Source organism: Clarias gariepinus, chromosome 19 (genome assembly GCF_024256425.1).
Source record: "Clarias gariepinus isolate MV-2021 ecotype Netherlands chromosome 19, CGAR_prim_01v2, whole genome shotgun sequence".
Classification (NCBI taxonomy): domain Eukaryota; kingdom Metazoa; phylum Chordata; class Actinopteri; order Siluriformes; family Clariidae; genus Clarias; species Clarias gariepinus.
In genome coordinates, this window is record NC_071118.1 from 16,745,001 (window position 1) to 16,762,500 (window position 17,500).

Genomic DNA, 17,500 nt, shown 5'->3' on the forward strand with positions numbered 1-17,500 from the left:
CAGCTGCACTAACCTTGCCCCAAATTGCTAACTGTAACAGTAACTTACCCCATCACAGCATTGATTTTTTACAACTGACACCTTTTTCCAAACCCGTCAAAACCATGCAGCTCTTTTTCCCGGGGGCCCGGCACACCCAGCTACGGTTTAATTAAACCTCCTCAAACACGCTTAAAACTGCAACCAAAATAATGATCATAAAGGGTCTTCAAACACTTCTTTTTATACACAATCTGATGGACATGAGGCACATCTTATAAACTAACCCTATAATGAGAGAAAATATGCAGGTCAAAAAAACAACACTTTTTTGCACAGCAAATGTAGATTTCAGTAGTGAAACACAGACGAATGGTCTGGATCTAGAATGAAAAATGAGGTAAAGCATTTGCAGTGTTTTTTTTTTGTTTTGTTTTTTTACCCAGGGGCCTGGGTAGGGTTGGGGTTTATTCTTAAATGTGTACTTGTTTTGACTGATGCTGATTTAACAGTTCGCTTATCTCAAAGGGCGAAACAATGGCACAAATTTCTATCAGAAATCATTACAGGCCATTTCAAATAATTTCCGTGTGGCTAATTTCATAATGGTAGGAGGGAAACATTGATTGTAACCAGATGCCACATTATTATCTTGCTCTGTGGAAAACTGGACAGGCAAATATGGAGTGTGTATAATAACACATTATAGTCTCTCTCTCTCTCTCTCTCTCTCCTCCCTAAGTACTCCTGTGACCAGTGCACACCACATCAAATTAAGCCATATACATTAGCAAACAAACTGGACCAGAAGCACTTGACTTTTTCCCCACTGGAAAATATGATGCGAACATTTCTTCCAACGATAAGGTAAACGCTAATAACACAGCAGAATGTAGAGGAGGTAACCGAGACCTTCACATGGTCACAAACGGTGAAGTCATATTGAATCTCTACTCTACTTTCTTCTGAAGGTCCTTATACTGTAAGGGGAACTTCTTTTATTGTTTCTGTTCACCTCCACAACATGGTATTTCCTGAATAATTAATCTACTACAGTCCTTTAACTACTTCATGACTGAGTGTCTCACTGCTATTGAACAGATGATAAAAGGAGTTGTAAGAAAAATAAGCCTCAGAACTCCTCCATGGTTTACAAATTGCATGTTTTGCATGACAGCAACTTGCAAAAAATGTTCCTTGCAGATAAAAAGCAAAGCTTCATGTGGACCTCTATTTTTTTTTAACCCTTTGAGACCCAAACTGTTGTGTACAGTGTCATTTCTCATTATCAGCATATGATGACTATATACTACTGTATATATAGACACTGTAGTTGTTTTTGGGATTAAATAATAAATCAGGTTTAAAAAGCTTAATTAGGTAATACGTACTAATGCCGGATCCGGAGGAAAAAAGTTACTTTACAAGTAGAACCAATGTGCACAATTATACTTATATAATTATGATTTTTTGTTCACGTGTCAACTGATTCAAATCAGATTCAATCACCTTCTGTTCGTTCAACTTCCCTTAGTTTTGATTAGGGTTTCAATGTGGAGGCCAGTTCATGTATAAAAAACATTCCTCATGCTGCCACAACCACTCTTCACAATGCGGTTCCTGGAACAGGCCTGTTTCCTCGAGGACAATAATCTCCATAGTTGTGATAACTTGGTCATTCAGATCATCAGCTGACTTCCTTTTATTGCCACATAATGTTGCTGCGCCTGGACCTGACCAACTGAGGCAACCTTACATAATAACACAGCCTCCAGAGGCTTGTACAGTGGTTGCATCTCTTCTTGCACATGCTTCGTACCTTGACTTCCCATCACCCTGGAATGGGGTCAGTCTGGACTCATCAGACCATGTGACCTTTTTCCATTGCGGCCAAGTCCAATATTTATGCACCCTAGCAAACTACTGCACAAACAAGCTCATTTTCTAAATAGTCTCACTACCAAATGCCATTTTTTACAATGCAATTTCACCTAGCAATTACGCAATCTTCCATCACGGTCGTTCAGAATTTTTTTGAATAATGTCTGGACAGTTTTTAACCCAATTCCACTATTTCTAAACATCACCTTATTGGCCAGTCAATGTATTTACACCCTTTAAAGCAGAAAACTGATCAAATTCATAAAAGTTACATAAAATACTTCAGCAGCACTGTAAAACTGCTTTTAAAACTATTATTAAAAAAGATCACTTCTAGTCCTCTACAGTTTAGTAAAAGCATATTATTTTAAATATTACTTAAAAATGTAATAATTTAAAAAGCAATGTGTCACACCTGGAGCTGGGTCTCTGTCCTCTGTCAGGTATAGCCACTATATAACTTCAATTCTCTCCTATATCCTTTTCCGATTACTTTATCATAATACACAGGAACAGAATGACTTCTAATGGTTACATATTAGGAAAAAGGAGTCTTTTTTTAATTAGATCAGAGCACCCTCTGTCTGTCACAGAAGAGAGAGAGAGAGAGAGAGAGAGAGAGAGAGAGAGAGAAGGGAAAGGGGAGAAACCTAGCTTGCAGCGAATGTAGCTACTATTAGTGCTTGACCTGTAGTGAGCAGAGAGAACGTGTGTGTGGGTCCGTGTGTGAGGGAGAAAGAGAGTGAGGGAGAAAGCGAGAGAGAAAATAAGTGATTTATGGAGAGCTAGAAAGGGGTTCACTTGCCAGAGTCCTGTTGAAACAAGGTGCTCCTGGCCTCAGGCTTGGCAATTTATCACCATGCACCACCAAGTCACTTTGTTTATCACCACCAACACACACCAACACGCATGCACACACACACACACACACACACACACACACACACACACACACACACGGCAACTAGAGTTTCAAATACACTGGAGTTTTGTAAAGATGCCATGTACAGTAGGTAATGAGTTCAACTCATGGCTGTCAGGGTGTGCTATTAAAACAGACAAAACAGAGCAGTAGTACTGGAGCAGGAAGAGCATGGTGCCACATCTGTACTGAGCAAATGCTTTACAGTAGGTGTGTACACTGACCTACACACCTCACATACTACACTGCTGAGAGTGTGTGTATGACTCCAAGTGTGTTGTTTAATGCTTACCAAATTAATTGTGGTTTCTTAGTCAAACACCTTAAGCAGATTACAAAGGCACAAAAGACGGTGCACATGGGGGTTCGACTGTTTCATGTGCGCCTTGAAAGGCTAATCAGATCAATGAGCAGGTGTGTCTGTGTGTCTTTTATTTTATTTGGTCTTTCATTTCTCCCCATCCCAGCAGTAAAGCTGTAGTGTAGCTTTGTGCTCGGGGTGTGTGTGTGTGTGTGTGTTGGTGTGTGTGTGTGTGTGTGTATGTTTGGGACAGATTCATTTCCAAGCACATTAATTAAATATGGTCTCAGGCCAGGTGTACACTGAAACTCTTTAAGAGTACCTGGGGGCATATTTTCTCCATCTCCTCCTAGTTCTGCAACTGTGAGGTGGAGACTGCCATCTGTTACACACACACACACACACACACACACACTGCTGCATACTGCATAGAATAAGCAACTTACTTAATAAGAAACTGTGCCTATGCACACACACACACACATACACACACACACATAAACAGCAAGGGCACACACACATACACACACACCCTACCCTTCCTCTTTGGGCGGAAAAGATGATCCTTTGCTTTGCTCTGAATGCGTTACACCACCTCATGATGCAGTTTAATAAGATAGCGTTGGCTAGTTTTGCACGCACACACACACACACACACACCCCTACACGCACACACATCTACACGCACACACGGGGCTCCTATAAAATATAAGCACAGGGTGGAGTGTGTGTGTGTGTGTGTGTGTGTGTGTGTACCTGTTTTATGATCTACAGTGTTGCTGCCCCTTTAAATGGCTGATGAAATATTAAGATATGTTTTTTAACACACACACATACACACATACACACATACAGTACATCCATACAGAGAGACGGACAGGACACACTTTCTTACCTTTCTCCTTGATGATTTTCTTCATGGTAATGCCAGCCTCTCTGTCTGAAAGCTCTCCAACGGTTGGATTCAGCACTATATTAATATAAGCATAAATATAAGAATGTGTGACATGTTTACGTGCATTGTCCAGACTGAAACTACATTATACACACAGCCTTAGGGCAGCTACACAACAATTCACTGGCAGCTTTTAGATAAATTATGAATCTTAAAAGATAACATGTTTAGTTTTGGTTGCAGATATTAATATATGTAGATGTACAGATTCCTCCAAATTGTTGTTTTGGCAGAGGAGAATTCATTACTGATGAAAATGATTTAAAGAATCGAGAAAGTAAAAAAAGAATTATGTATGATAATAATATTCATAAGATGTCTGTATAATAGCAAAAATATGTAAAGTATTTTAAGTACATTAGTGTGCAAAAGTATTGAACCGCACAATTTCTAAATTTCCAAATTAAATGAATTAATGTAGATTAAATTAAAGGGAAAAGGGATATGATGGAATGTTTTACTGTGATAGGCTGCCAAGTGCCTGAAGATACAATTTAAAAAGCAGCAACCTCATTTCCCCTCCCTTCTGCTCCAACCACTCAGCATTCAGCATCAGCAGTGCACTAATGACCGGCCTGATCACCTGTCACCATCTGCACCTGTTTCTCACTGCTTCATGCCTTACGCTAGATGGATTTTATGCTTGATTGATTCATAAGTTACTGTGCGGTTACTAGTCAGGTACAGTGACTGGCCTGCAAATGAGAGGCAAAAACCTGCCAAAAACAAGAGCCAAACTGTCCTTCAGGAAGCCTGAATTACTCACAACAAAATGAAATATCCAAGAAAGCCTGGCTCTTTGGAAACAAAAAAGAAAAGGAGAAAACCTTTTCAGAGAACTGTGTGTGTGTGTGTGTGTGTGTGTGTGTGTGTGTGTGTACCCAGGTGCTCAGGGCTCTGTGGATGTGGATGTGGAGAGCTAGACACACTGCTGCTGGCGTGGGAAGAGGGATGTGAGCCTGGACGTGGAGCTTCCTCAAGAGAAGGAGCTGGAGATGGACTGTCCTGCACGCACTCCTGACAGACAGATAGACACACACACACACACACACACACACACACACACAAACATATGATACAAGGGTCCCAATGGGTCTCATTGGCCACAAAGAAATTGTGTGTAAGTGTGTGTGTGTGTGTGTGTGTGTGTGTGTGTGTGTGTGTGTGTGTGTGTGTTTGTGTGTGAGCGAGAGAGAGAGAGAGAGAGAGAGAGAGATTGACCACTACCTTGATGACAGACGCTCCAGCTCTTGACAGGGGGCTGTGCATCTGTGCAGCGGCAGCCATGTTGGCGATAGTGTTGAGGTGGTTCATCTGGTTCATTGCCATAGCAACTGAGGCAGGGGGAAGACTGACAGGCAACAAGGGGTGGGGCATCATCATAAAAGGCAGATCCAGACCTGAGAGTAAGAGATGGCAAGAGACACATAGAGAAAGAAATATGTAAATATACTTTATACTGGACAGACAGACAGACAGACAGACAGACAGACAGACAGACAGACAGACAGATAGATAGATAGATAGATAGATAGATAGATAGATAGATAGATAGATAGATAGATAGATAGATAGAGTCTGAAACAGAGGGGGCTTTGGTATAAACATTGTTCTGTGGTTCATAATAATGTATTTGCTGCACAATTGCCCTTTAGGGGACAGTTTTAAAGTCACTATTAATTGACTCAGGAGTAACTTTTGGGGAACTTATTCATGGCTCAATCCCAGAAGAGTCAGGGTTAAAAGAACTGAACACATAAATGAATGGAACACATAAAAAAAAAAGAATGAGCGTGTGGATGAGAAACTCACGGTTGGCCAGGAGGTGGCTCTGCTGTAGTGAGGTGAGGTGTGAACCAGAGAGACCGGCATGGGCCAAACCGTGCTGTGCTCCGGATGAAGGAGGCGACTGAAGCTTCTCCTTATCCCAAGATGACTCACTGCCCCCTAGAGAGATCAGGGAGATGGAGAAGAATGAGTGGGAGAAAAAAGTAGGATCCTTGGAAAGAGAACAGATGAGTTCGGCCCTAAAAAACTGGTGTACCAAAAACACTACATGGTCACTAGCAAAGCTGGCCATCTATTAAATTCTAAACAATTTTTTTTGTGTGTGTGTGTGTGTTTTTAAAGGTGAATTAACCGGGTAAGAAACTACTAATTATATTTATGTATTATTCTTTGTGGACAACAAATTTAATGTAAATGGTTATTATGTACTGTATGTAAATCCCTTATGCATTATTTCAGATGCGCATCCGAAAAAACCGCCACCACATGCTTAAAGCAGTGCTACTCAGGCCAGAGCCGGTCAAACCAATAATGGGAGCACCCCAGCCTCCAAACTGCACTGTTTATATCCATAAATAAACCAAGGAGATACAGCTGAGAAACCAGTTGTTAGGCGCTATAAAGACGACTTAAGTTGAATTAGGAGAGCAGAGGTGGGGAGAGAGGAGGGGAGAGAGGAGGTGAAGCCGAGAAGACAAAATCATTGTCTAATTCTGCTTAATAAGCAACGGAGGTCCTGTGAGTGATCCACCAGATGGTGTTTTTGCAACAGATTGCAGTGAGTGATTCTTTTAATAATAATGTGAATTAAATTCTTCCTCTATAGAACGCAGGGAGCTGTTCATCTGGGAGTGTTTGAAAAGAGTAAGAGAAAACAAGCAGACAAGGTAATGGCTGAGCACGCATCTGAGGCCGTGTGTGTTAGTGTGGGGTTGTGACATATACATTAGCATATAATGATTACCACGCTCATGGAGACACAAGCACAATTTGCCTCTTATACTATTTACATATTGCTGGTTTGATTCGGCAGTAGAAACATTTTTACAGTTTTTGTCCCCCAAGTTTCTATTTTTAGGATCAAAATTAAATTCATGTATTGAGGGGGAAAATCAATTTTAACATGGATGTACTGACAACAAGGAGTGTGAGATTTAAAATCTGCCAGCATAGTGAGATTTTCAAGCCCATGACTGCTTTTAGCTGAGACCCAGCATACAGTATGTACAGGCGTTCACGTCAAACTTGTGAAATTCCCTGTGAATGAAAACAGAAGACCTCATTATATGATGACTTGTGACTGCAGTCGCTCAATATTTCACGACTGAAATTCTCACAAACATGTCTGTACATAAGCCTCCAATAACGAAAATGAACTTTATATAAACTTAAACACCTCTCCTGTTATACTGAACTTCCAGCCTCCTAACACACAGTATGACTGTAGATCAATCCCTGCTCTCCGTTATCACTCAGATGAGGATGGGGTCCCTGCTCAGTCTGGTTCCTCTCAAGGTTTCTTCCTATTGACATCTCAGGGAGTTTTTCCTTGCTGCCACTGGCCTCGTCTTGCTCATCAGGGACAATCTGATCATTATGATTTATACTGTACATACTCCCTCACACTTTTCAACCTCATACTGTCTCGATTCTGTAAAGCAGCTCAGTGACAATGACCATTGCTAACAGCGCTATATAAATAAAACTGAATTGAATTGAACAGTTCTAAGCAGTCATGGGACATGATACACAGATAACTTATTATTTTTTTTTATAAATCCATAATATATACAGAAATAAAAAAATCATTCTTTCTCAAACATTTTCTAGTTTTTTTCACTGTGCATTTTTAAGCAACTTAGTTCTTAAGGATATCTTTCTATGTACGGTAGTATATGATTTTGGAAAAGCAGGGAAGCTCAGCTTTGCTGTGGATAATATTAAAATAGGAATTTTTAAGACATTTACAGGCAAACCATAGGGTCTGTGTGTGTGTGAGTGTGTGTGTGCATGTGCTTATTTGTAGGTGCAGAAGTGTTTGCACTGCAACTTCCACTTGACCTTTCAATGCTCTTGTCAAGCATAATTGTAATTAACATAAATGCAATGTAATGATAAACGCTGAACTTGTACAATCTTGGAGACGAAGCAGTGGTGGGAGTCAGCAATGCTCTGTGCATGTGTGTATGCGTGTGTGTGTGTGTGTATGTGCATGAATATTTCCCTTCATTCAATTTTGAATTAGAAAGCTTTTATAATATACTAAGCTGCCAAAGACAATGAATTGGACATGTGTATTAGGTGTATGTGTGTGGGTGTATGTGTGTGTGTATGTGTGAGCCTCAGTATATCAAAGCAAGTGAGGAGTTCAACTATCTGCAGCTCTGGTGCTGATGACCCATTTGGGCTTGGTCCAAGAGCTCCTCTAGTGTTGGCTACTAGAGTAATTAGCCTAAAAGTGGTGCCAGCAAGGGAGGAGTGTGTGTGTGTGTGTGTGTGTGTGTGTGTGTGTGTGTGTGTGTGTGTGTGTGTGTGTGTTTGTCCAAAAGTCCAAGAGTGTGAATTTGCACCCTACTTGGCTGTCAGTCATGCTTTAAGAATGTGTCCATCATCAAACTCCTCCTCAGCCACACACTGACAGAGCTGGTTAATGGCATCCTTAAAAAAAGCTTGGGTAATTGTGACGCACACACACCAAACACAAACACACGCACAAACACTGGTGCTATGGGATTGGTTGACTTTTTGTTGAGGATGCTTTAAAGTTTATTTTCCCATTAATGTGTCAGTATACACACACACACACACACACACACACATGCACTCAGTCCATTTCCTGTTCCACCACGATTACAGTGCCTTTCTGTGTTAAACACAAGACAAGATATTCAGTTTATAGGATACAGATGCAAATTTCACCAGCCAGCCTGCATTACCCACACCTCTGAACATACAATTTCACACAACGATGCCTTGGCCAGGGCTTGTACACAAACAGCAAGCAACAGACACCCCGAGTTATGAATCAACGGTGTTCCAGCCCACAGAAATAACGACAACAAATCAGAATTTGTCCCCTATCCTGCCTAATGCATTAAAGTCATGAGGGCCAACCGTGGACACACAAAAAAAAGCTTTTTCTATTCGATCTCCTTATTACCAAACAATTATATAATGAATTTAAAAAGAGTCTATTATTGTATTATAAAGTTATAGAAAAAAAATGCAGTCTGGCTAATAGGACCTGGACATTGGTTCAAAAGTTCACCTGTGTGTGTTTTATGGTCTTTTTTTTTTTATTAGACAAAATAAAATAAAATTGTCTTATTTTCTTAAGGCATTTATTTAAAAATCCCAAATTAAAGTAGTTCCATGTTTAAAAAAAAAAATCTAAATAAGCCACTGAAGTTTACTGGGACTTGTGATGAAATTTCGTGTGAATAAGGGTGTAAAAGACTTGAAGTACAGTAAGGTGAGACTCTTAGCTGCAAAACAGTTGAACGATGCAAACGTTTTAAAAAAGGCCGCATGTCTGTGAATCAAGATCCAGGCTGAGGTGGCTCAGAGTCCACTGCAGTCGTTTCTGTGAACATTCAGTAAGTGAAACATCTGCACCTTCAAAATCGATGAATAACTTGTGGAAAAGACGCATCTGTCTGTGGGAACTGTACATACAATCATTCACAAATACCATTTGTAAATTACAGGAACTCATTTGGGAGTTATTGCCAATCCCCGTACAGTCCTGACCTCATTCCAAGCCATTTTCACATGTTTGGGGTATTAAAATAGTTCCTAGAAAGCTAGTGTTTCAGCAGGCTGTCTGATCAAGGCTTTGGTGTACTAAGAACAATTTCTACCATGATGGTACCCAAGCACTAAGTGTATTAGTGTACCTGAGTAATAAAGAAATAAAGGTAGTTTTTACTCTCATAACTGTGTTCTGCACAATTAAAAATCCTGGTTTGACTTGAACACCCCTTGTGGTTTAGGTTAGCTGAGAAAGTGGAAAGGTTTACTGATAAGGTGGCACATTGTACTGTACCAGAAACAACTCAAAATGGTCCAGTGACTAAGAGCAGTGCGTGTACTTCTCCTACATTACATGCATCTTCATAAAGCTATTAAGAAAGAAAGTTAAAATGTTTATTAAGTGAGTAGAATAGCAAAAGAAGCTTTAATCTACCTTTATATAAATCATAAACATTATCATATTTACATGAAATGCCGCCCTTTTTCCATACCGAGGAATAATGCCATCAACGATCTTCGGGATTTGATTAATAAAAGACTTTCCATATTTCCATATGACATAAAGTGCAAACCATGACATTTGTGAGCATGTGTCTTTGGAAAGGGGTGAAAAATAGGAAACTAGCTAATCTCCCTCCTCTGAAGTGTTGCTTTGGCCTGTCAGCCATGCCATCTGCCACTCACACTGGCCCTACCTACAGCCCACACTCCTTCTCCAGTTGGCCGGGACTGAAGACCATATGTGAGAGAAGCATACATGAATATTACAATCATAGCCATTATCTCAGAAGTCGCCATTAATGTGAATTAATGCTATGTTTAAGGTGAAATTTTAACTTGTATTTTTCCACCTACAACTTGAAAAGGCAAGGAAAAATCTAAATATACTAGCAGTCCGTTCCCTGTTTATGCGTCAAATAAACACGTCCATGGCATAAAGACCCTTTTTCTCTGTTTTAAAATCTAGTCTACAGCAGTTATTGACTTTAAATCAATTAAAGGGATAGTTTGAATTTTTTCAAGTCTTCAATTAGTGTTGATGTGTCTTCTTCTTTGTCTTTCGGCTGTTCCCTTTCAGGGGTCGCCACAGCGAATCATCTGCCTCCATCTAACCCTATCCTCTGCATCCTCTTCTCTCACACCAACTAACTTCATGTCCTCTCTCACTGTATCCATAAATCTCCTCTTTGGTCTTCCTCTAGACCTCCTGCCTGGCAGTTCCAACCTCAGCATCCTTCTACCGATATATTCACAATCTCTCCTCTGAACATGTCCAAACCACCTCAATCTGGCCTCTCTGACTTTATCTCCAAAGCATCTAACGTGGGTTGTCCCTCTGATAAACTCATTCTTAATCCTATCCATCCTTGTCACTCCCAAAGAGAACCTCAACATCTTCAGCTCTGCTACCTCCAACTCTGCCTCCTGTCTTTTCTTCAGCGCCACTGTCTCTAAGCCGTAGAGCATCGCTGGTCTCACCACTGTCCTGTACACCTTTCCAGTGTTGATGTGTATACAAGTATATTACCATAGGTCTTGGTTGTTACAAACCCTCCTGCTCTGTACACCGAATGTAAAGTTTGTCACCTGGAACACGAGCACAATCGAGGTCGACTTCCACAACCCACCCTCACCTGAGGCTCATATGAGGCTTCTGCAGTCCCAATCAGCTTATCTTTTGATGTTAATGTGTATTTAATACAAAATTTTAATTATTTTCTATAATAGCCATATGGCCACTTGCAAATAACCAACTTCAAGGCACCACAAATGCAGCGTTAGCTAGCTATTCATACATCAAATGGAAAATATCTACGGAAAAGTGATTTTTCTTAGCTGCAACAGAACAATAAACAAGCAGAGTGGATTTTCTTCTGGGTGGTTATGGCCACATAGATCTAAAACTTTAATGTTTCATTTCATAATGAAGTTAAGGTCTTTAGGCTTTCTTTTAAGTGGGCGCCTGTGCTGATATAAAAAAAAGCCCAGCATGTTTGTGTGCATGGTGCTTATAAACAGTGTGTGAATACAAGTTTATGCCACCAGACCTCTTTCCAGGATGTGAAAGTGCTGGGTTTGTGCATGTGTTTACTCTGCACCAAACAAAATGCACTATAAACTCTCGCTCTCACAGATTCAAAAGCGGAGGGTCTTGAATTACATAATTCACCGAAAGCTATTGTTGACACGTACTACCTACCTAAACACTGTTGCAGAGAAAGTACCCTCTTTACGACAATGTTTTACGACTCTTTCAGCAGGATAATGCGCCCTGACACACTGCAAAAATTATTCAGGAATGCATTCAAGGAACATGACAAAGAAGTTCAAGGTGTTGACTCGACCTCCAATTTCCCAGATCACAATCAGATCAAGCGTCTGTGGGACGTGCTGGACCATGTGCTTACAGGACTTAAAGGCTCTTATAAGATATGCTAATACCTCAATGTCAGATCCCACAGCACACCTTCACAGATCTAGTCGAGTTTATGCCTTAACGATCAGAACTGTTTTGTTAACACAGGAGGAACGACATAATACTGTATCAGGCAGGTGGTTTTAATGTAATGGCTAATTGGCATACTTGCAGTATTGTAGCATTTGTCACTATACAATGCCACCCCTACATCCTGTCTAATGTCCATTATGAATACACTTACAGGAAAACAAGGAACACTACCGTGCTTTGCTTGCACTATATCTCTTTAAAGCTAAATATACTGAACACAGACACATTCATTAATATCGTCACATCAGCAAATCTTGCACACACTTACACATGCACACACTCACACATGCACACAAACACACACTGTCCGGGAGCACATTAACAGATTGTAGCGGGTGCAGGCAGAGGACTGCACGCTGGCACTCTGTTTGTCATATTTCTTCTGGGCCTCGCCATCTGCCAGGGTGGCATTTTCATGGCTGTTTACCCTGACTCCCGCCAAGGAATCATCTGCCGCCACATAATGCTTCCCTACGAAAAGGAAAAAAAAGAGGGGAGGATTAAGTTGGTAATGCAACTGAGACTATTGGTAATTTGGTGTAATTGGGAAGAAATGAAGATAAATGAGGGCGAGGGATGGAGAGGCAATCAGTGTGGCAGGCGATACAGCTGTGCTTTTGGCCAAACCTACCCCCTTGTTTCCCTCTTGTATGCTCTCATCTCCAGTTCCTCAACAAGTTAAACGCAAATCCAAGCTAATGAAAAATATGCCAGGGTAACATGCGGCAGATTATTTACATTTATCCTGATTTTTGCAGCCTCTGGACTGGAAAAACTGCCTGTCATTAATGGTATGGTTGAATTTTAAGTTATTACAATGAAAAGAGTAATTCAGTGACTTCATTTAATTATGCCATAATTTGCACTGAACTACAGAGAAGAAGCTCTGCCAGCAAACTGACCTTCAAGTAAGCTTTTAAGCAGGAGGAGTTACATATGTGAATAGTTGTACAGAGGAAAATATTGTGATTAAAGATGCTATAATAGAGCGTCCTTACACAGCTGTTTTCATCACTGCCTCATTTTCGAAGCTTAGGACGTTGATGACTGTGTGTAGATTTTAAGGGATGAATAAGATGACTACCATTATATCCCTCTGCAGTCACCTCAAACACAACTCTACTGTTGAGGAAGACACGCATGCCCATATGCCACCTTCATATATCGGTGGGACATACATACTGTAGGTTTCTGTGCAACGCCATAGTGGATCTTCCTGTAGTGTGCCAAGTACTTGGCACTTATTCAACTTATTCAACTATCCCATATTTTAAATTAGGGGGCATCACAGTGCATAAGGAATCCCTTCATTAATTATACTACATTGGTGGCATTCTTTTGCCCAACACCCTACAGTCTATTCCTGGCACCATTTCTACTACAGTCAAGCATCAATGGAGCAGCATCTGACTTGTCAACCCTAACTACACCATAGCACAACTCTAATTACATTCAATAGTACGGCTCAGGTGTAAACATCTCTTTAAAGCTAGGTTGCAATTAAAAGCTAGGCTACACTGTGACATCCTGAGGTGTGGAAATATGAACAAGCAAGTACCTGTGGTTTTAGAAGTGAAAAAATCCCTGTGCTTATATGCACTAACAAAATAATAATGAAGATGCATCACAAAGGAGAATGAAAAATATTGAAATCATCAGTCATTAATTGTCTCCCGGAACAATGTGAAAACAATCCACAAGAGACTTGGCACAAAAGTGTATGAATTGAAAGTGCAAATGATTGAAGAGCTCTCCTAATGAAGTGTTAATTGCTGCGAGGAGACAGATGAAGGTTGTAGAGTAGCTGTTCTGACAAAAGAAAGGACTGCAGTGGAATGGATTTACCAAAAGGGATCTTCATGAAACTATTAAGTTTTTTGGGGGGTGAAAAAAAAAAAAAACTAAAAAAAAAACAAAAAAAAAACATTGTGCCTGTTGTGGCAATGGAGCCTTGAGACATTTAGCAAAAAAAAAAAAAAAAAAAAAAAGTGATTAAACAATGAGCAAGGACACATCCATACTATATAATTAATATAGGATTAATATAACAACACAGTGAACCATCTAATCTTCTCCTGATAATTTACACACTACACTACACATTTTTGTTATGGAACATCTAAATGAAAAATATATAAAATTATATATATATATATATATATATATATATATATATATATATAAATTAAAAAAGACAGACTTTTTAGAGATTTGTTTCCAGATGTCATATTTAACAGGCCTTAATAATAATAACAATAATAATAATAATAATAATAATAATAATAATAATAATAAAAATGGCAATACAAATATCTCAGCACATTGTGTGTGGATTTTTTTCTATTAAAATAATCCTTTGCTTCTCTGACCACTGCCTCTCAATTATGTCTGTTATATTTAGACATACACCTCAGGCTTAATAAACTTAGCTTACATCTGATGAACAAGCTTATCATCTCAGCAGCCTCACTAAATGAGACCTACATTGTGCAAAAGATAGCACAGTCTTTCACTTACCCTTATAAGAGAGGCACATTAATGGTCATCAGAGGACTCTGTTCGCTTTGAACGGTTTACGATGCCTCGCCTTTGATCATAAGTAGTACTCACTTCACAGGGAGCTTGAGAAGATGTCTCTTTGATATCGCTGTGCATTTACATGTCAATGAGTGTCATGGACTATAGGGCCAAATAACAAAAAAAAAAAAAAGCTCTCTCTTTCTGTCTAAGTACCACACAATTGGAGAATCACGTGCGACTGATCAAAAACATACACAAGTCAAATAAGTAAATATGCAAATTTGCTAAAGACCTAAAAATAATTAACTTCTTCCTGATCGGTGCCTGGCAGAGCGGATACATAAAAGTGGCTGGGCGTTTGTTGTTTCCTCTGCAGTCAATAGCTAATTTGGCTAGACTAGGAGTCAGAGTCTGCTGCATCTTTATGGACTTTCATTAGATGACATTTTGAGGCTCATTTGAAATTAATCCCCTCTCAGACCCTTGTGGCAGCTCTGTTGTCAGGTGGATGACAAATGAGGCAGGACACAGGGACTCCAGGTGGACACATCCGCCCATCCTGCTTGGCCTACTGCGTTAATATACTATCATCTGGTCAAACAGACAAGAAATTCCCAAATCTCATTACCAACAGGAACTATGGATCATTACATGGGATGTATTGCCATTAGCTGGACTAAAGTTAGGACTAAATAAGGAGGCTGTGGATACTTGCTGTTTCACACTGGCCACTTTGTTCAAGGACCTCCTTATATCAAGGATCTTTTTATATACTATTTGAAGTAGACACTTCAGAATGTGGATTCAAACTTTATGATGGATTGGCTACAACAGCCAAAGGACATGTTGTGTTGCACTTCTCTCAGCCAAGAACAAAAATCTGCGGATGCAATGGGCACAGCCTCACCAAAACCATACCGTTATAAATATAGATAAAGCAGAATTAACTCCATGGACCCAACTTGCTTTGAGTCAACAGGCATGGCAGTTGGAGGTAGTGTACTGGTGTGGGGAATGTTTTCTTGGAAGACTTTGGGCCTGTTAATGGCAAAAATCATTGTTTAAATGACACAGGCTGTTTGAGCATTGTTGCTGAGTATGTGTATCCCTTCATGGCCTTCATATGTTTACCTACTTATGACACGTGTGGGATGTGGTAGAACTGGAGAATCACAAGGTTCAATCAAGGTTGTTTTGAGAGCAAAGTGAGGCTCGTCCCAGTATTAGTATGGTGTTCTTAATGAAGCGTTGGCTGGGTGTATATGAGGTTATGTGTGCCTTATTCATTATTATTTCCTAATCACTTATATCTAGCTGTCAAAATAGTGATCTGTACTGAAATAGTGGGTGTACAGTACGTTACTTATTTGCAGAGCAGATGTTGATGTTAATTAACATGTATTTGACAGACAAATACCAACATTAATACATTTTTTATAACTGCTTTAAAAACAGGATTTCAGATAATTTATAATAGTCCACCATCATAACTGTCAGCAAATCTGAGGAATACATAAAGCACCTAGCAAATCCTTTAAGCCTGGCTGTTACTCTGAGAAAGCTGAAAGATAGGTTATTTTTTTCTGATGGATCATGGGTGTTTTTGTACATTTCATTCTTTAAAATGTTTCTATATTTCACTGTTCTTGTTGTGTTCCTCTGCAAAAAAAGGTAAAAATGATTTTGGTTCTTTTTTCGATTTTGCACACTATTTTTATCTTTTGTGCGTACCTTTAATTGGCATGTATCCACCAATAAACACATCCTGATACTGGTTTACTAGGTTACTGACTTCGAGTGCCATCAGCCTTAAAGATCTGTTCGGGATGTAATTAGTAAGAAAAGCACACAAACAACACAAAGCAACAGCAAATAAAAATATGAATTAAGATAAGATATGCTTTGGCACCCAATTTCATGGCTAATTACTGGATAAAGTGTTATCTTAATACTAACACTCATACTAACACTTTTAATGGCTTATGGATGTGTGTAAGTGTTGAAAAGGGAATAGTGTTGAAAAGTTATAGCAGATAAAGCACTCAGGAGTCAGCTGGAAGAAAAAAGTGAAAGTTTCTGACCCACAGGTTGGCAAAAAAAAAAAAAGAAAATTAGTACTGATCTCACTCTCTGTACGGCTTATCCTGTACAGGGTCGCGGGAGGCTTGGAGCTCATCCCAGGGAACTGGGTGGGGTACACCCTGGACGGGCTGCCAGTCCATCGCGAAGCACGCTCATGCACACACTCACATAATCTCTCCCACATTATGGGCAATTTGGAAATCAGCCTAATCTGCATGTCTTTAACTATAGGAGGTAACCAGAGTACCCGGAGGAAAGCCACCAAGAGAATGTGTAAACTCATGCACACACCTGAGGTGGGACTCGATACCTCAACTCAGGGAACGGCCACAGTTCTGTCCATTACACATATTAAGAACTTTTTTATATCTATATAATATTTCGGAAAACTTGTGTCCCCGAGTGGACAAGTGGCCACAGGCTTTTGTTTTGGTCCTGAATTCATGTTAATATCATTGACGAGTTTGCGTGATCTCTCTGTGGTTGTTTGTGTTTTCTCTGGGGGTCTTCAGTTTCCTCCAACCTCCCTAATACCTAACTAGGCTAAATTGTGCCTAGGATGACTGTAAATGATTGTACGACTGTGTGTACATGGTGGACCAGCATCCCATCCGTACTAGGGATTGTCTCTAGTTCCACCAAACCGTGACCAGAGTAAAGCTGGTAATGAGGAACAAAGAATGAACAAATGAGTAAATTAATAAATGGGACATTTATTTTAATTGGAAAATAAGGCAAACAAGAATCTCCAAGGGAACTGTGTTTTCTCCTGGTCACTGTCACTGTACATTTAGCTTTGGATCACATAAA

The 17,500-nt window shown here is 39.8% G+C and overlaps 1 protein-coding gene across 2 annotated transcripts in view; it reads right to left on the reverse strand.

Annotated features, from left to right (window-relative positions):
- dacha (dachshund a) overlaps window positions 1–17,500 on the reverse strand; it is a 134,915-nt gene that overhangs the window by 21,000 nt on the left and 96,415 nt on the right. For both annotated transcript variants that reach the window (XM_053479098.1, XM_053479097.1), the window contains exons 4-7: window positions 5,851–5,985; window positions 5,266–5,438; window positions 4,920–5,055; window positions 3,979–4,053 (exon numbers count right to left, since the gene is read on the reverse strand). In XM_053479098.1, the coding sequence (XP_053335073.1) occupies window positions 3,979–4,053; window positions 4,920–5,055; window positions 5,266–5,438; window positions 5,851–5,985 (519 nt within the window). The remainder of the gene's footprint in view (window positions 1–3,978; window positions 4,054–4,919; window positions 5,056–5,265; window positions 5,439–5,850; window positions 5,986–17,500) is intronic.